General features: G+C 44.2%; 1 protein-coding gene across 1 annotated transcript in view; it reads left to right on the top strand.

Moving 5' to 3' along the window:
• Setdb1 (SET domain bifurcated histone lysine methyltransferase 1) overlaps positions 1-14,852 on the top strand; it is a 38,989-nt gene that overhangs the window by 11,899 nt on the left and 12,238 nt on the right. The window contains 11 exon segments of the mRNA XM_076574565.1: positions 1,911-1,945; positions 3,738-3,837; positions 4,522-4,647; positions 4,809-5,010; positions 5,759-5,832; positions 8,721-8,911; positions 9,104-9,233; positions 10,598-10,748; positions 10,837-10,995; positions 11,866-12,480; positions 13,886-14,002. Of these exon segments, the coding sequence (XP_076430680.1) occupies positions 1,911-1,945; positions 3,738-3,837; positions 4,522-4,647; positions 4,809-5,010; positions 5,759-5,832; positions 8,721-8,911; positions 9,104-9,233; positions 10,598-10,748; positions 10,837-10,995; positions 11,866-12,480; positions 13,886-14,002 (1,900 nt within the window).

The following is a 14,852-nucleotide window of genomic DNA, read 5'->3' as shown; positions in this document are numbered from 1 at the left end:
GAACTCCATGCACATGGATTGTACCTAAATGAAGAATTTGTTCTTTATGTTTGTTTTTCCAGACAAGGTTTCTCTGTACTTAGCTGTACTAGAACTTGCTTTGTAGCCCCAGGCTGGCCTCAAACTCAAAGAGCTTTCCTGCCTCTGCTTCCCGAGCACCAGGATTAAAGGTGTGTACCACCACCTGACAAGAATTTTTTAATTTTTTTTTTTTTTTGAGCTGAGGATCAAACCCAGGGCCCCCAAAATTTTTTTAAATTAAGTGAACTTTAGAATGACTTTCCTTAGATAAAATAGCCACATTTCATGTACACTAAGTAGCCTGGTGTTAATGGGGTGGACAGTGTAAGTGTGGGACTTTGTTATCATCAGTAGTTCTGTTGCATAGTGCTTCTAGGAAATGAGCATTTGCTCAAGTTCATTAGCCTCATCTTGTTTTTAAGTTGTGTGAATAATTCATAAATAATTACTATAAAAATTCAAATAGGCTGCCAGATAGTGGTGGTGCACACCTTTAATCCCAGCACTCAGGAGGCAGAGGCAGGCAGATCTCTTTGAGTTCTAGGCTAGCCTGGTCTAAGTTCCAGGACAGTCAGGGCTACACAGAGAAACCCTGTCTCAAAAACCAAAAAAAAAAAAAAAAGAAAAAAGAAAAGAAAGAGAAAGACAGAAAGAAATTCAAATAGCTGGTGAATACCTTAAGTGTTATAGATGACCTCAGTACTTCATCTAGAGGTAAGCACTGGCAGGCGTTTACTATTTTCATTTCCAGATCCACTTCACTACCCTCTGTCCCTAGTACTGGGAATTGAGCCTAGAAACTTATATATGTTACCAGAAAATGTGACCCCACTTGCTTTATGCTTGTTTGTTTGGTTGGTTTGGGGGTTTAAAAGTTGGTTTTGCAGGGTTGGAGAGATGGCTCAGTGCTTAAGAGCACTGACTGCTCTTCTAGAGGTCCTGAGTTCAATTCCCATCAACCACGTGGTGGCTCACAACCATCTGTAATGCGATCTGGTGTCACCTTCTGATATGAAGGCACACATGCGAGCAGAACACTGTATACAAAATACATTTTTTCAAAAAATATTTTTAAGTGTTAGTTTTGCTCTTTAGAGATTTATGTTTATTATTTTTTAATTATATGTTTTAAAAAATGTCTGTGTGTGGGAATGTATAAGTATAACTGGACTCAGCTCAGAAGAGGACACCAGATCCTCTGAGATGTAGTGACAAGAAGTTGTAAGCTGCTGACTGACTACTAGAAACCGAACCTGGGTCCTGTAAAAGCCCTTTTAGCCACCGAGCCCTCTTTCTAGTCCCTGGCCTTTGATCTTGGTTAGTGTGCACCTCACCGTATAAACTAGCCTGGCCTAAATATTTCATTATATTCCTGCCCCACCTTGCTTTTTATTTTGAGACAGGATCTAAATTGCCCAGGCTGGCCTACTTCTTGTTCTGTATCCACAGCAGGTGCCATGCTCCTGCCTCAATCTCTCAAGTAGCTGGGTTCAGAGGCTTTGACACCAGGCCCTGCTTTCCTTCAATAGTTTCACACATACATTTATTTAGAGCATGTTGTTTCCTTACTGGTGGTGGGGATTGAACCCAGGGCCTTACGCATGCTATGCAAGCACTCTAACATTGAGCTACATCTCCAGACTTGTTTGTTTGTTTGTTTTGTTGAGACTGGGTCCCTCTGTGTAGCATTGGCTGTCTTAGAACTCAATCTGTAAACCAGACTGGCCTTGAACTCTGCCTCTGTTGGGACTAAAGATTTGATCTACCACCACCCAGCCATCCCAGACTTTATAAATAATGTTTTCCTACTTATAATTTGAGTTCATTCAGTTATTGCTTCATTGAACATTCTAGTTCTGTATACTCATTAAAGTTCTTTTCTTCCATAGGTGATGCTGGGAGCAGAACTCCAAAAGACCAGAAGGTTAGTTGGGTTGGCCATAGGAAGTTAAGAAACATGAAAATGGGCTGAAGGTTTATCTCAGTGCTTAAAGAGAGCAGAGTGCTCTTGCAGAGGTCTTGAGTTCATTTCCAGTATCATGTTGGGAGGCTTTGAACTCCCTGTAACTTAACTATAAGGGAGCCAATACCCTCTTCTGGATTCTGCAGGCACCTATATACAAGTGACATTCACTTACACAGACATACATAAAACACAAAGTCAGGCCTGGTACCACACACTTTTAATCCCAGCACTGGGGTAGCAGAGGCATGTGAATCTCTGAATTCAAGGCCAGCTTGATCTACATAGTGAGGTCTAGGACAACTAGAGCTACATAGAGAGATCCTGTCTTAAAAAAAAAAAAAAAAAAAAAAACAAAATAGGTGGCGGTGGCACACGCCTTTAATCCCAGCACTCAGGAGGCAGAGGCAGGTGAATCTCTGTGAGTTCGAGGCCAGCCTGGTCTACAGAGAAAGGCGCAAAGCTACATAGAGAAACCCTGTCTCAAAAAATAAAAATAACTAAAAACAATAAATTTGTCTGAGCATGGTGGCACACACCTTTAATCTCAGCTCTAGGAAGGCAGAGGCCAGTAGGGAGGTAGATCTCAGTGGATTTGAGGCCATCCTGAATTACACAGGGAGTTCTAGACTAGTTAGAGCTACAAAAACTTTAGTAATTAGAGAAGAGCTGGCTAGAAACAAGTCAAGCTAAGGCTGGGCATTTATAAAAAAAAACTTTAGTAATAATAATAACAATAATAAATCTGTGGCTAGAATTGTGGCTCTGTCTAAGAGCAGTCACTGCTCTTGCAAAGGACCTGGGTTTGGTTCTCAGTACCCACATGATCGCTTACAACCATCCATAACTCGAGTTCCAGGGAATCTAATGTCCTGACTTCAGCAAGCACATAAGTGGTACACATAAATACAGGCAAATACACACTTGTACACATAAATAAACCTAAGAGTTTTTTTTAAATTATCCAAAAATGCAGTTACTTGTTTAAAAGAATACATATGAATTTGGTAGGCTGTAAATGTTGGTCATTTGGTGCACTGCTTGCCTGGCATGCAGCAAGCCTTGGCTTCAGTTCCAGTACTGCACCATTAGATTTGTGGTAGTGCATGCCTGTAATCCCATACTCAAGAGACAGAGGCAGAAAGATCAGAAGTTCAAGGTCATCTTCAGCTCCTTAATAAGTTCGTGGCAGGCCTGGAATGTAGATGACACTATTCCCCCCCTCCCCCCTAGATGGTTTTTCAGTTTCGCCCTGGCTGTTCTGGAACTCGATCTGTGTAGACCAGGCTGGCCTCAACTCAGATCCTCCTTCCTCTAACTCCTAAGTGCTGGGATAAAAGGTGTGCACCACCACCACCCAGCTCAGATGACCCTATCTTTTAAAAAGAAAAATTGAAGAAGCTTTTGAAAGTTGGAATAAAGTTTGGCCTGAGCATACAGTCAGTTTCACCATGTCATAAGCCCCATTAGTTACAGTCTTCTTGTGGATATTGCAAAAATGCAGAAAAATTGAGAAGTTTTCTCTCCCTCCGAATATAATTAAGTTTCTTTTGGTTGTTAAAGACAAGTTCTTCACAGATAGTATTCTTTTTCCTGTTTGTTTATTTTATTTTATTTTACAGCATTAGCGATGTGAACCAGGGGTCCCTGCACATGTTAGGCAAGTGCTGTCTCACCAGGTCCCCGGCCTTCTCATTGTGTCTTAACTCCTGATAACTGCATCCCCTCCCCTCACCCTTCCATTTTCCTACAGCTCCGTGAAGCTATGGCTGCCTTAAGAAAATCAGCTCAGGATGTCCAGAAGTTCATGGATGCTGTCAACAAGAAAAGCAGTTCCCAGGATCTACATAAAGGTTAGTGTTGAGGGGTAGCTACATAAATGAGAGGCGTGTTCTTTCTGAAATGTTACTGACAATCAGCTTTGTGTCTCAAAATCCTGTTCTAATTGTCAGTTTCTTTTAATATTATTTTTATGTCCACAGTCAGTCTGAGATTGATTGATTGATGTGGTGGCTCAGTATGTTAACTGTTGCTGTTAGTAAGGACTTAGGGATAGCTGGTTGTGGGGGCACATGCTGGTAGGTTATGCCCAAAGGGAACGTCAGGATGTTCTGTATTCAGTGTTCTGTTTCTCCTGTTAGCGTAAACAATTGTGTCTTGTGCCTTTTTCCAGGAGTGTAGCAAAAGTGGCTAATGGTCACAGAATACCTCAGTTTCCTTTATTTCTATACTACCTTCTTTGTTTGTGATAGTGTCTTCTATATCCCAGGCTGGACTTGAGCTGTGTATTTTGCTGAGGATGACCTTAAACTTGTGATCTCCTGCCTTCTCTACCTGAGTACTTGGGATTTTAGGCCTGAAATACTATGCCAGGTGTTTGCAGTACTTAGTTTGAAATTCAGGGCTTTGTGCATGCTAGGTAAGCACTCCACAGCTGAGCTACATGCCCATGCTACCCTACCGCCCTCTTGACTTTTCCTTTCTCTAACCTCTGACGTCACTCTTTATAACAACTCCGTGTGTCTGTCTGTCTGTAGGAACCTTGGGTCAGATGTCTGGAGAACTGAGCAAAGATGGGGACCTGATAGTCAGCATGCGGATCCTGGGCAAGAAGAGGACTAAGACCTGGCACAAAGGCACCCTCATTGCCATCCAGACTGTTGGTATGTTCAAGCCAGAGGACGGCCTAAGGAAAGGTAGCCTGTAGGTCTCCATTGCTGATTCTTTCCCCAAAGCCTTTCCTTCTGTCTCCCACATCACAGCCAGGACGTAGAGCTGTGTCGTTGCTGTTTGTTTTGTTTTAATTTGTTTGTCTTTTACCCAGGTCTAGGAAAGAAGTACAAAGTGAAATTTGACAACAAAGGAAAGAGTCTGCTGTCTGGCAACCATATTGCCTATGATTACCACCCTCCTGCTGACAAGCTGTTTGTGGGCAGTCGAGTGGTGGCCAAATACAAAGATGGGAATCAGGTCTGGCTCTACGCTGGCATTGTAGCTGAGACCCCCAACGTCAAGAACAAGCTCAGGTACCTGGACAGGATCGCAGATTGTAGGGAGCAGGAGCAGGGGGCACAGTGCCCAGCTGTTGATGCCGTGGCCAAGATTTCCCTGTCAGCTTTTGTGTTCTCGGTCCCGTGTGATCAGAAACCCTTTCTCTTTCTCATGTCATTTCTGTTTATGTAGCTCAGGCTACCATCACACTTCTGTTTGTTTTTTGAGACAGGGTTTCTCTGTGTAGCTTTGCGCCTTTCCTGGATCTTGCTCTGTAGACCAGGCTGGCCTCGAACTCACAGAGATTCACCTGCCTCTGCCTCCTGAGTGCTGGGATTAAAGACATGTGCCACACCGCCCAGCTTTTTTCTTTTTTTTTTTTTTAAAGACAATCTCTCTCCATATATATATATATATCTCACACTGCCATCACAATTCTTAACATATCCTAAATTGGTCTCAAATTCACAAGCCTCTGCCTCTGTCTGTCTCTTGAGTGCTGGGATTGGAGAAATGTATCATATGCAATTCTGGCTGGCCTGGAACTTACAAGAATCCTCCTGCCTCTGCCTCCTTAGTGCTGAGATTAAAGGTGTCGCCACCATGCCCAGAAGAACTATATTGCAGAAAAGGGGTGGTGCTTGGTTGGTATGCGGGAAAGTCTGGTGGAAATCAAAGCAGACTTCAGTGGTTTGTGATTCAGAGAATGGAAAGTGTGATAAAATACTCTGTGTGGTAAAATGTTCTATAACCTCCCCTCCTTTTCTTCCCTCTCCTCTGCAGGTTTCTGATTTTCTTTGATGATGGGTATGCCTCCTATGTCACGCAGTCAGAGCTGTACCCCATTTGCCGACCACGTAAGTGTCCCTGAACTCTTCCTCGATTTAATTTCCTCCTCTACTCAGTCTTTCTTAAGATGGTGTAGCAGGAATCTTAAAAGGTCTTATTAATAAAAACAAACCCAGAGCCAGATATTGGGGTGAACGCTGGAAGATCAGAGAAACAGAACAAGCCACAGCCACCTCACTCGCCAGTTCCTCAGCTGATCCTGTTTCCTCAGACTGGAAGCCTCTGATTCCTCATCCAGATGGATCTCAGCTGAACTGCTGCTCGAAAGCCTAAAAGGCTCTAGTTCCTGGTCCTTATATACCTTTCTGCTTCCTGGGATTAAAGGCGTGAGCCACCATCCCTGGCTGTTTCCAGTGTGGCTTTGAACTCACAGAGATCCAGATGGATCTCTGCCTCCTGAGTGCTAGGATTAAAGGCGTGTGCAACCACTGCCTAAACCTATGTTTGATATAGTGGCTGTTCTGTTCTCTGACCCCCATGTAAGTTTATTGGGGTGCACAATATGTCAACCACAAGATGGTAAATTGAAAAGCCTGAGTTTTGTTTTGGTGTTGCAGTTTGTTTGCATATATAGCATTGTTGGCTACCTTATAGATAGTTCTTTGTAGCCAGAGTGGGCACTAGTAGATTCTGACTGGTACGAGCATCTGATAGATGAACTTGATTTCATTTCTAAGGCACTTGGGTTTAAAGAAGGCTGCTCTCATGTTTTCGCATTTCTGTTAGTGTTATCTACATAGTGCTTCCTATAGAAGCTATGTGTGCACATGTGCACAGGCCAGAGGTCAACTGTGAGTGTTACTTCTCATTTGCTGTTTACCTTCTTGTATGAGTGTTTTGCTTGCTTGTATAGGTCTATGTGCATTTGAATCCTCTGGGACTGGAATTAGAGCTGGTTCTGAGCTGCCATGTGAGTGCTACAAGTGCACATGCCCATTGCCAGCATTTTTATGTATATTCTAGGGGTCTAGTTCAGATCTTTATGGTTGTAAAGTAGGCATGTTACCAACTGTGCTATCTCTCCAGCCTTCATAACTGTTTTTTTGAGGCAAGCTTTCTCTGTGTAGTCCTGGCTGTCCTAGAACTGTCTGTGTTAGACTAGGCTAGCCTTGAACCTACAACAGTCCACCTGCCTCCCCCTCTCACAATGATTATTTTTCATCTCTCTGTGTGTTGTGCCTGTGCACTCATCCATTGTGTGAAGATGTCCTCTTGAAATAAGATCTCTCACAGAAACAGAAACTCACCATTTTGGCTAGATTCACTGGCCAGAGAACTCCCAGGATATACCTGTATCTACTCCCTAAAGACAGGCATCCATGACTTTTTCACATGGGTGTTGAGGAGTCGTATTCAAGTTCACACGCTTGTATAGCAAAAGTTCTTACCCATGGAACTATTTCCCCAGACCCACAATTGGTTTTAATTGCAGAAGAATCAATTTCTGCTAATCTTTGTTAACGTGGAAATTAATATATTTCAGAGTCTTCTTGGTTTTGAGTTTTTAAATTTTATGTTTGCATGTTCACATGTGTTTGGGCATGTTTGTAGGCCAAAGTTGACATTGGATGCCTTCCACAATTGCTATCTACTTTGCTTATTGTTTATTGAAGCATGGTTATTGGCTAAACTTGGAGCTTGCCAACTCCAGCTAGCCAGGTTGCCTTGAGGATATTCTGTTTCTTCCTCCTGACTGTTTGGATTATAGGCAATCACCACACTAGCTCAGCTTTTACATGGATTCTGTGAATCTGAACTCTGATCATCAACTTGGCATGACAAGTGCTTTATTTACTGAGCTGTGTCTCCTGTAGTCCAAGCTGGCTTTGAATTCCCTGTGGAGCCAAGGCTGTTCTTAAACTTGTAATCCTCTTGCCTCCATCTCCCACATGCTGGGATTATAGGTTCATGCTACCATTCATGGCTATATTGTGTGTGTGTGTGTGTGTGTGTGTGTGTGTGTGTGTGTGTGTGTGTGTGTTGTCTTATATATATGTGTGTGTAAGCCAGAAGTTAATGTTGGATGTCTTATTACATCTTTTTCACCTTATGTCTTGAGACAGGGTGTCCCACTGAACTTCTGACCAATTGGCTTGGTTAGCCTGGCTGGCTGGCTGGTGGGTAGGTGGGCCATCCTACTCCTTGGATCTTCCCCCAGCAGTGCTAGGGTTGCAGGTGTGTGCTATGTCACCTAGCCTGTGTGGGTTCTGAGTGTCTGAGTTAGGCTGGAGGATGGCTCAGCAGTTAAGAGTATACTTGATGCTCTAGCAGAGGACCCAAGTTCAGCCCCCAACACTCATATTATGTAGCTCACAGCTGTCTAACTCGAGTTCCAGACATTTTTGGAGATGCATATATATGATGCACAGAAATACATGCAGGCAAAACACTCATAATACCTAAAATAAAAATAATCTTTAAAAGAAGTAAGATTTTAGGGGAATAAAAAAGGAAATGGTAGGCTGTGCTGTAGCTTAGTGGTGGAGAGCTCTCCCTTTGCATATGGAAGGCTCTAGGCTTGATCACCAACACTTATATGAAAAAGCAAAGATAATGATGTAGTGAGACCCTGCCTCAAAAAAGAAAGGAAAAGACTGATTGTTTATTTCATAATAGTTACATCAACCATTTAGTAGGAATCGCCATTTGTTTTATATAAATCGCTTAGATTTGTATATGGCTTAATTTAGTCTTTATTTACTTTGTGTATTCATTTGCACATTAGACTCCATACTTAAGATGGTCTTGGGTTTTTTTTTTTTTCTCTTGAGGTTCTGATGATTTCATTTTTTTTTCTCTTTCAACTTTAAAAGTGCCCAATAGTTCTTTGCCCACCATTATTTCCTTTCAAGACATGTCCTTCCTGCCCCCAGCTCTGCTTTTTTCCTTTGGCTAGTGAAAAAGACTTGGGAGGACATAGAAGACAGCTCCTGCCGAGACTTCATAGAGGAATATATCACTGCCTATCCAAACCGCCCCATGGTACTTCTCAAGAGTGGCCAGCTTATCAAGACGGAGTGGGAAGGCACATGGTGGAAGTCTCGAGTTGAAGAGGTGGATGGCAGCCTCGTCAGGATCCTCTTTCTGGTAATGTTCTCCCAAAGAAGGGTTTGGGGCAAGATTATGGCACAGGTGCCGGTGAGATAGTTCATTGGGTAAAGGCACTTGCTGCCAGCCCTGATGATCAGAGGTGACGCATGGCCTTTATTCGCCACAAGAGACAGGATTGATTCTAACCTTGGACCTGTTTCTTTGCCTTCTTTTCACCCTGCCTCCCAGGATGACAAAAGATGTGAGTGGATCTACCGAGGCTCTACACGCCTGGAACCCATGTTCAGTATGAAGACATCATCAGCGTCTGCAATGGAGAAGAAGCAGGGGGCACCATTCAGAACCCGTCCTAATATGGGTATGTCCTAAGAGGTACCTAGGGAAGGGAAGGGACAGGGCAGACAGCAGAGAAGTGTAATGAGTCTTTGTCTGTCCCACCAGCAGCTCTCAGATAATGACAAGGAGACTTATTAATTACGAAAGCTTGGCCTTTAGCTTAGGCTTGCCTCAGTGAGCCCTTACAACTTAGATTAACCCGTATTTTTAAATCTGTGTTCTTGCCATGTGGCATTAGCTCTCTTCCATCTTTCACCTCCCATTTCTTCTATGTGTCTGACTGGAGACTCCCATTTCTTCTTCCCAGCATCCTCTCTGTGTCCAGAAGTCCCACCTAACCTCTTCCTGCCTAACTATTGGCCATCCAGCTCTTTATTAAACCAATCAGAAGGCACCTTGGCAAAGATACATCTTTACAGTGTAAACAAATATTCTGCAACAAAGAAGATTACATATGGCTGCTGTCATTTTATTTACCAGAACAGCACTACTAACTCACTGGATAGAGAGATGTGTCCAGAACGTTTCCATTAGTGGTGATGGATTTGGGGAGCAGTCTCCCATTGCTGTGGTGCTGATTCTTCCTAAATATCCACACAAGGCCAGGTGTGTTGGTGCACACTTGTAATCAGTTCCAAGCAGTTGGGTGACAAAAGTGGGTAGGTTCAGAATTCAAGACCATCCTTGTCTACATAGTGAATTTGAGACCAGCCATGATTACATGTGACCATGCCTCAACATAGTAATTTTTTCCAAAACCAGTGTATATTAGTATACACACACCCCCTTATGGTTTAAATAATGAAAACAAACAACCTTAACACTTAGAAAATTGCCATTTGCCACTTTTGTATACGAATACAGGTATGCACATACATGCTACAGTGCATATGTGGTCAGAGGACAATCTCAGGTTTAGAACTCATCTTCTGCTGGTAAGTGGTGGTGCACACCTTTAATCCCAGCACAGGAGGCAGAGACAGATGAGGTCTGTGGGTTTGAGGCCAGCCTGGTCTACAGAGTGAGTTCCAGGACAGCTAAGGCTACACAGAGAAACCTGGTCTCAAAAATCATCTTCCTCTTTCTTTGAGCCAAGTTATGTTCATTGCTGCATCTCCAAGGCTAGCTGCCCTGTAGGCTTCTGGGGGATTTTGTGTTCTCCACTTCCCATTTCCCTGCAGAGCACTGGCATTGTAGACACATGCTGTCGTGCCTAGCTTTCCGTGGTTCTGAAGATCTGAACTCAGGCCTCATGCTGTGTCCCTGAGCACTTCTGCATTCCTTTGCTGCATTGTGTATCACATTAGATGGCAGAGTGTGAGTAATGATATCTAACCCAGCTGTCACCTCTCAGCTGTCAGGTCTTGTTTGTTTGTTTTCCTGTAGGTGCTGTGAGGAGCAAAGGCCCTGTTGTTCAGTACACGCAGGACCTGACCAGCACTGGGACCCAGTTCAAGCCCATGGAGCCCCCACAGCCCACAGCCCCACCTGCCCCGCCGGCTGCGCTTCCTCTTTCCCCGCAAGCAGGTGACACCGAGTGAGTGCTCATCGTTCTTGACTTTCAGTGTTTTTCCCATACGTCACTTCTGAATCCTTACTGTATGTTCTCTTTTCAACCTCCCCAGAAGCTTAGAAAGCCAACTTGCTCAGTCACGGAAGCAAGTGGCCAAAAAGAGCACATCGTTTCGGCCAGGATCTGTGGGTTCTGGCCATTCTTCCCCTGCTTCGCCCACACTCGGTGAAAATGTGCCTGCTGGGAAACTTGGAATCAACCAGACATACAGGTAAGAAAACCTCAGACACTGTGGGCAGCTTGACAACATGGACTACCGTACAGGATCTCCAAGGGCCTCTACTTTAAAGTTATGTTAGTGAGAAACTTGGGCTTGAAAAGAAGGTGATAATAAGAATAGTTAAATTAATTTGGGTGGTGGTGGTGCGAGCCTTTAGTCCCAGCATTCAGGAGGCAGAGGCAGGTGGATCTCTGTGAGTTTGAAGCAAGTTCTGCAAAGTGAGTTCCAGGACAGCCAGAGCCGTTAAAAAGAGAAATCCTGTCTTGAAAATTAAATAAATAAATAGAGAGAGAGAGAGAAGGAGGAAGAGTTAAATTAGAAATGACATGCCTGAGAAACACTGTCACCAGAAAGTCATTTGCCAAAACTTCTTGAGCATGGTACCATTATCATTGCTTCAACAGGAAGGAGACACCATCATCTCTTTCCTTGACTCCTAGGAGATAGCAAGGATGTTTAGAGGACACAAAACACAGAGGCTTTGGTAAAGGACTAGACTTGACTTTGTAACAGATGTGTGTTAGGGAAAGTACCCTGTTGAACTAGAGGGGTGATCTGTCAGTGAAGAGTAGGCAGGGAGTTTCATTGTGGGCTTGTTTGTTAAGAGAAAGGGTCTGACATTAATCTTTAGCATCCAGAGCACAGCTGGCTGGGTGCATTGGTACACGTCTCTAGTCCCAGCTCTTAGGAGGGTAGAGCAGAGGACTGGGAGCTGCAGGATAGCCTAGCTACACGAATATACCTTGTCTTTAAAACAGCAACAGCATCAACAAAAAATACAGAGTGAAAGATGAGAGGAACGGGTAATTGTACAGCAGAGTCCTGTCATCTTCTGATCTGATGTTTCGATTTTATTTGTAGACCGCCTTTGGCTTCAGTCACATCTCCCCCAGCGCCTGCAGCCCCTCCAGCCTTCCATGGCATGTTAGAGCGGGCGCCGGCTGAGCCTTCCTACCGGGCCCCCATGGAGAAGCTCTTCTACTTACCTCACGTCTGCAGTTACACTTGCCTATCCCGCATCAGACCCATGAGGAGTGAACAGTACCGGGGCAAGAACCCCCTGCTAGTCCCGCTGCTGTATGACTTCCGGAGGATGACAGCCCGGCGTAGAGTGAACCGCAAGATGGGCTTTCATGTCATCTACAAGACACCCTGTGGTCTCTGCCTTCGGACAATGCAGGAGATAGAACGCTACCTTTTTGAGACTAGCTGTGACTTCCTATTCCTGGAAATGTTCTGTTTGGATCCATATGTTCTTGTTGACAGAAAGTTTCAGCCCTTTAAGCCTTTTTACTATATTTTGGACATCACCTACGGCAAGGAAGATGTTCCTCTGTCCTGTGTTAATGAGATTGACACAACCCCCCCGCCCCAGGTGGCCTACAGCAAGGAGCGCATCCCTGGCAAGGGTGTTTTCATCAACACCGGCCCTGAGTTTCTGGTCGGCTGTGACTGCAAGGATGGGTGTCGGGATAAGTGAGTCGGGGTGTGCAGGGGTTGCTGTCGGCCTCCAGCTCTGTCCCAGCTGCCTTTCTCTTCCCTCTTTTTCCTCTTTTTTATTTGCATTGTCCTCCTCATCTTCCTCTCCCTCCGCTTTGAGCTACAGTTCTGCTAAGGCCACCTGAGAGTTGTGATCAAAAAGGAAGTGTGATGACACATACCTGTGATGGTGCATTTGGAAGCTGAGGCGGGAGCATCTTGAGTTCTGGGCCAGCCTGGGCTCCATAACAACTTTAAAGGTTGGCTACATAGTGAGGTCTTATTAAAAGTAAGAGAGAGGAAAGTCATGAGGTTGGGAGACCAGATTCCGATGCGGCCCAGTATAACTCTGGGATGTGTGTTTCCTTCTGTTCTTGTCCCCACTTGCTCTGTTTCTCTCTCTCCTTCCTCAAACTTGTATCCCTTGGATTGTCTGTATCCATTCTACTCTTAATGTAGCTTCCGCTTCCTTTTTTCCCCCAAACAAAAAAATGGAATTTCACTACCTTTACCTTATCCTCATCCTTTGTTGTTTGTTTTTTTGCCCAACAGAAAGGGCTCCTGGGAGTCACTAGTGGCTGAGGGTAAGGCCTCAGATATGCCTGGCCAGGAAATTTCCATACCTGAGGTCTACTTAAAAGTGTGGCTTTTAGGATTGGAGAGATAGCTCAGTGGTTAAGAGCACTGGTTGCTCTTCCAAAGGACCTGGGTTCAATTCCCAGCACCCACATGGCAGTTCATAATTGTCTGTAACTCTAGTTCCAGAGAATCTGGCAACTTCACACAGACAAAACAATGGACATAAAATAGGAATAAATAAGTAATTAAAAAAAAAATTTTTAGCTGGGCGATGGTGGCGCACACCTTTAATCCCAGCACTCAGGAGGCAGAGCCAGGAGGATCTCTGTGAGTTTGAGGCCAGCCTGGACTACCAAGTGAGTTCCAGGAAAGGTGCAAAGCTACACAGAGAAACTCTGTCTCGAAAAAACAAAACAAAAAAAAAAAAGTGTGGCTTTTAGCTTCCCCCAGCCCACAGTAGGACTTGCTTTATGCTCAGTGTGGCTGGTGGCTGTTAGGGCCTTTCCGTGTGTCTCCCATTTCAGTCAGTCCTAGTCAGCAAGGTCACTCACTCAGCAAGTGTGCCTCCTTGTCATACATGGGGCACCTGGGGATAGCAGGGCTTGGCCTGAGACAAGGGGCTTCAGCTAGGAGGTTATAGGTTACGGGCTCTGGACTCAGTCTTGCTTTAAGACTCATGTAGCTCAGGCTGGCCCAGAACGCATTATGTAGCTGAGGATAACAATTCCTCATCCTCCTACCTCTGTGTCTCAAATGTTGGATTACAGATGTGCATCACTGTGTCCAGCTCCCATCCTTCATGTATCTGCTTTTCTCTCTACAGATCCAAATGTGCCTGCCATCAGCTAACTATCCAAGCCACAGCTTGTACCCCAGGGGGTCAAGTCAACCCTAACTCTGGCTACCAGTACAAAAGACTAGAAGAGTGTCTGCCCACAGGGTAAGTAATCCAGTTGGTGAGGTGCCTTAGATAGAGGAGTATGTTTTTGTTTTTCTGTTTGTAAGAACCATTGGAAATCTAAGGATTATTCTGAGTGTGGTGATACATGCTGTGATTCCAAACGACACAAACTATTGCCTTTGGGAGGCTGAAGCAGGAAGATAGTTTCAGACCCAATAAGCTATAATCCCGAAATCCTGTCTCAAAATAATTGCAATTAGATGGTTTCTTATGTAGAAAACTTAGAAGGAGGTGATAGGATTGCTTGATTTCTAGGCCAGCTTGGGCTATGCAGCAAGATCTCATGTGGAAAGAAAAGAACTGAGCCTGGCAGGATGCTCAGCATTAGGAGGAGCACTTGGTCTTGCTGAAAACCTGGGTTTGAGTCCCTGCACCTCCATGGTGGCTCACAACCACCTGTCACTCCAGTTCCAGGGGAGAGCATCAGGAACATACATGATATATAGACAGGCATGCAAGCAAAACACACACATAAGATTAATTTTTTAAAAGAACTATTAATTTCATAGCTGTGTAAATGTTCTGATTATGACTTATTCTAGCGAGTGAAATGTATTCAAAGAGAGTAGGAAGAACAAATTACAGAGCTTTTTAACTTAAAATGAAAAGTTAGGCTGGTGGTGCTGGCGCACGCCTTTAATCCCAGCACTTAGGATGCAGGCAGCTCTGTGTGAGTTCCAGGCCAGCCTGGTCTACAGAGTTCCAGGATACCAGGGCTACACAGAGAAACCCTGTCTTAAAAAGAAAAGAAAAATTAGAGTCAAAAATCATGATATAATAGGGAGTAACTAGGTTTTTTTGACTGTCTTAGGTCAACAAAAACAAAATT

This window comes from Peromyscus maniculatus, chromosome 6 (assembly GCF_049852395.1).
Source record: "Peromyscus maniculatus bairdii isolate BWxNUB_F1_BW_parent chromosome 6, HU_Pman_BW_mat_3.1, whole genome shotgun sequence".
In the NCBI taxonomy this organism is placed as follows: Eukaryota; Metazoa; Chordata; class Mammalia; order Rodentia; family Cricetidae; genus Peromyscus; species Peromyscus maniculatus.
Note: the sequence above shows the minus strand (reverse complement) of the source record. Positions and strands in the feature narration are given on the sequence as shown.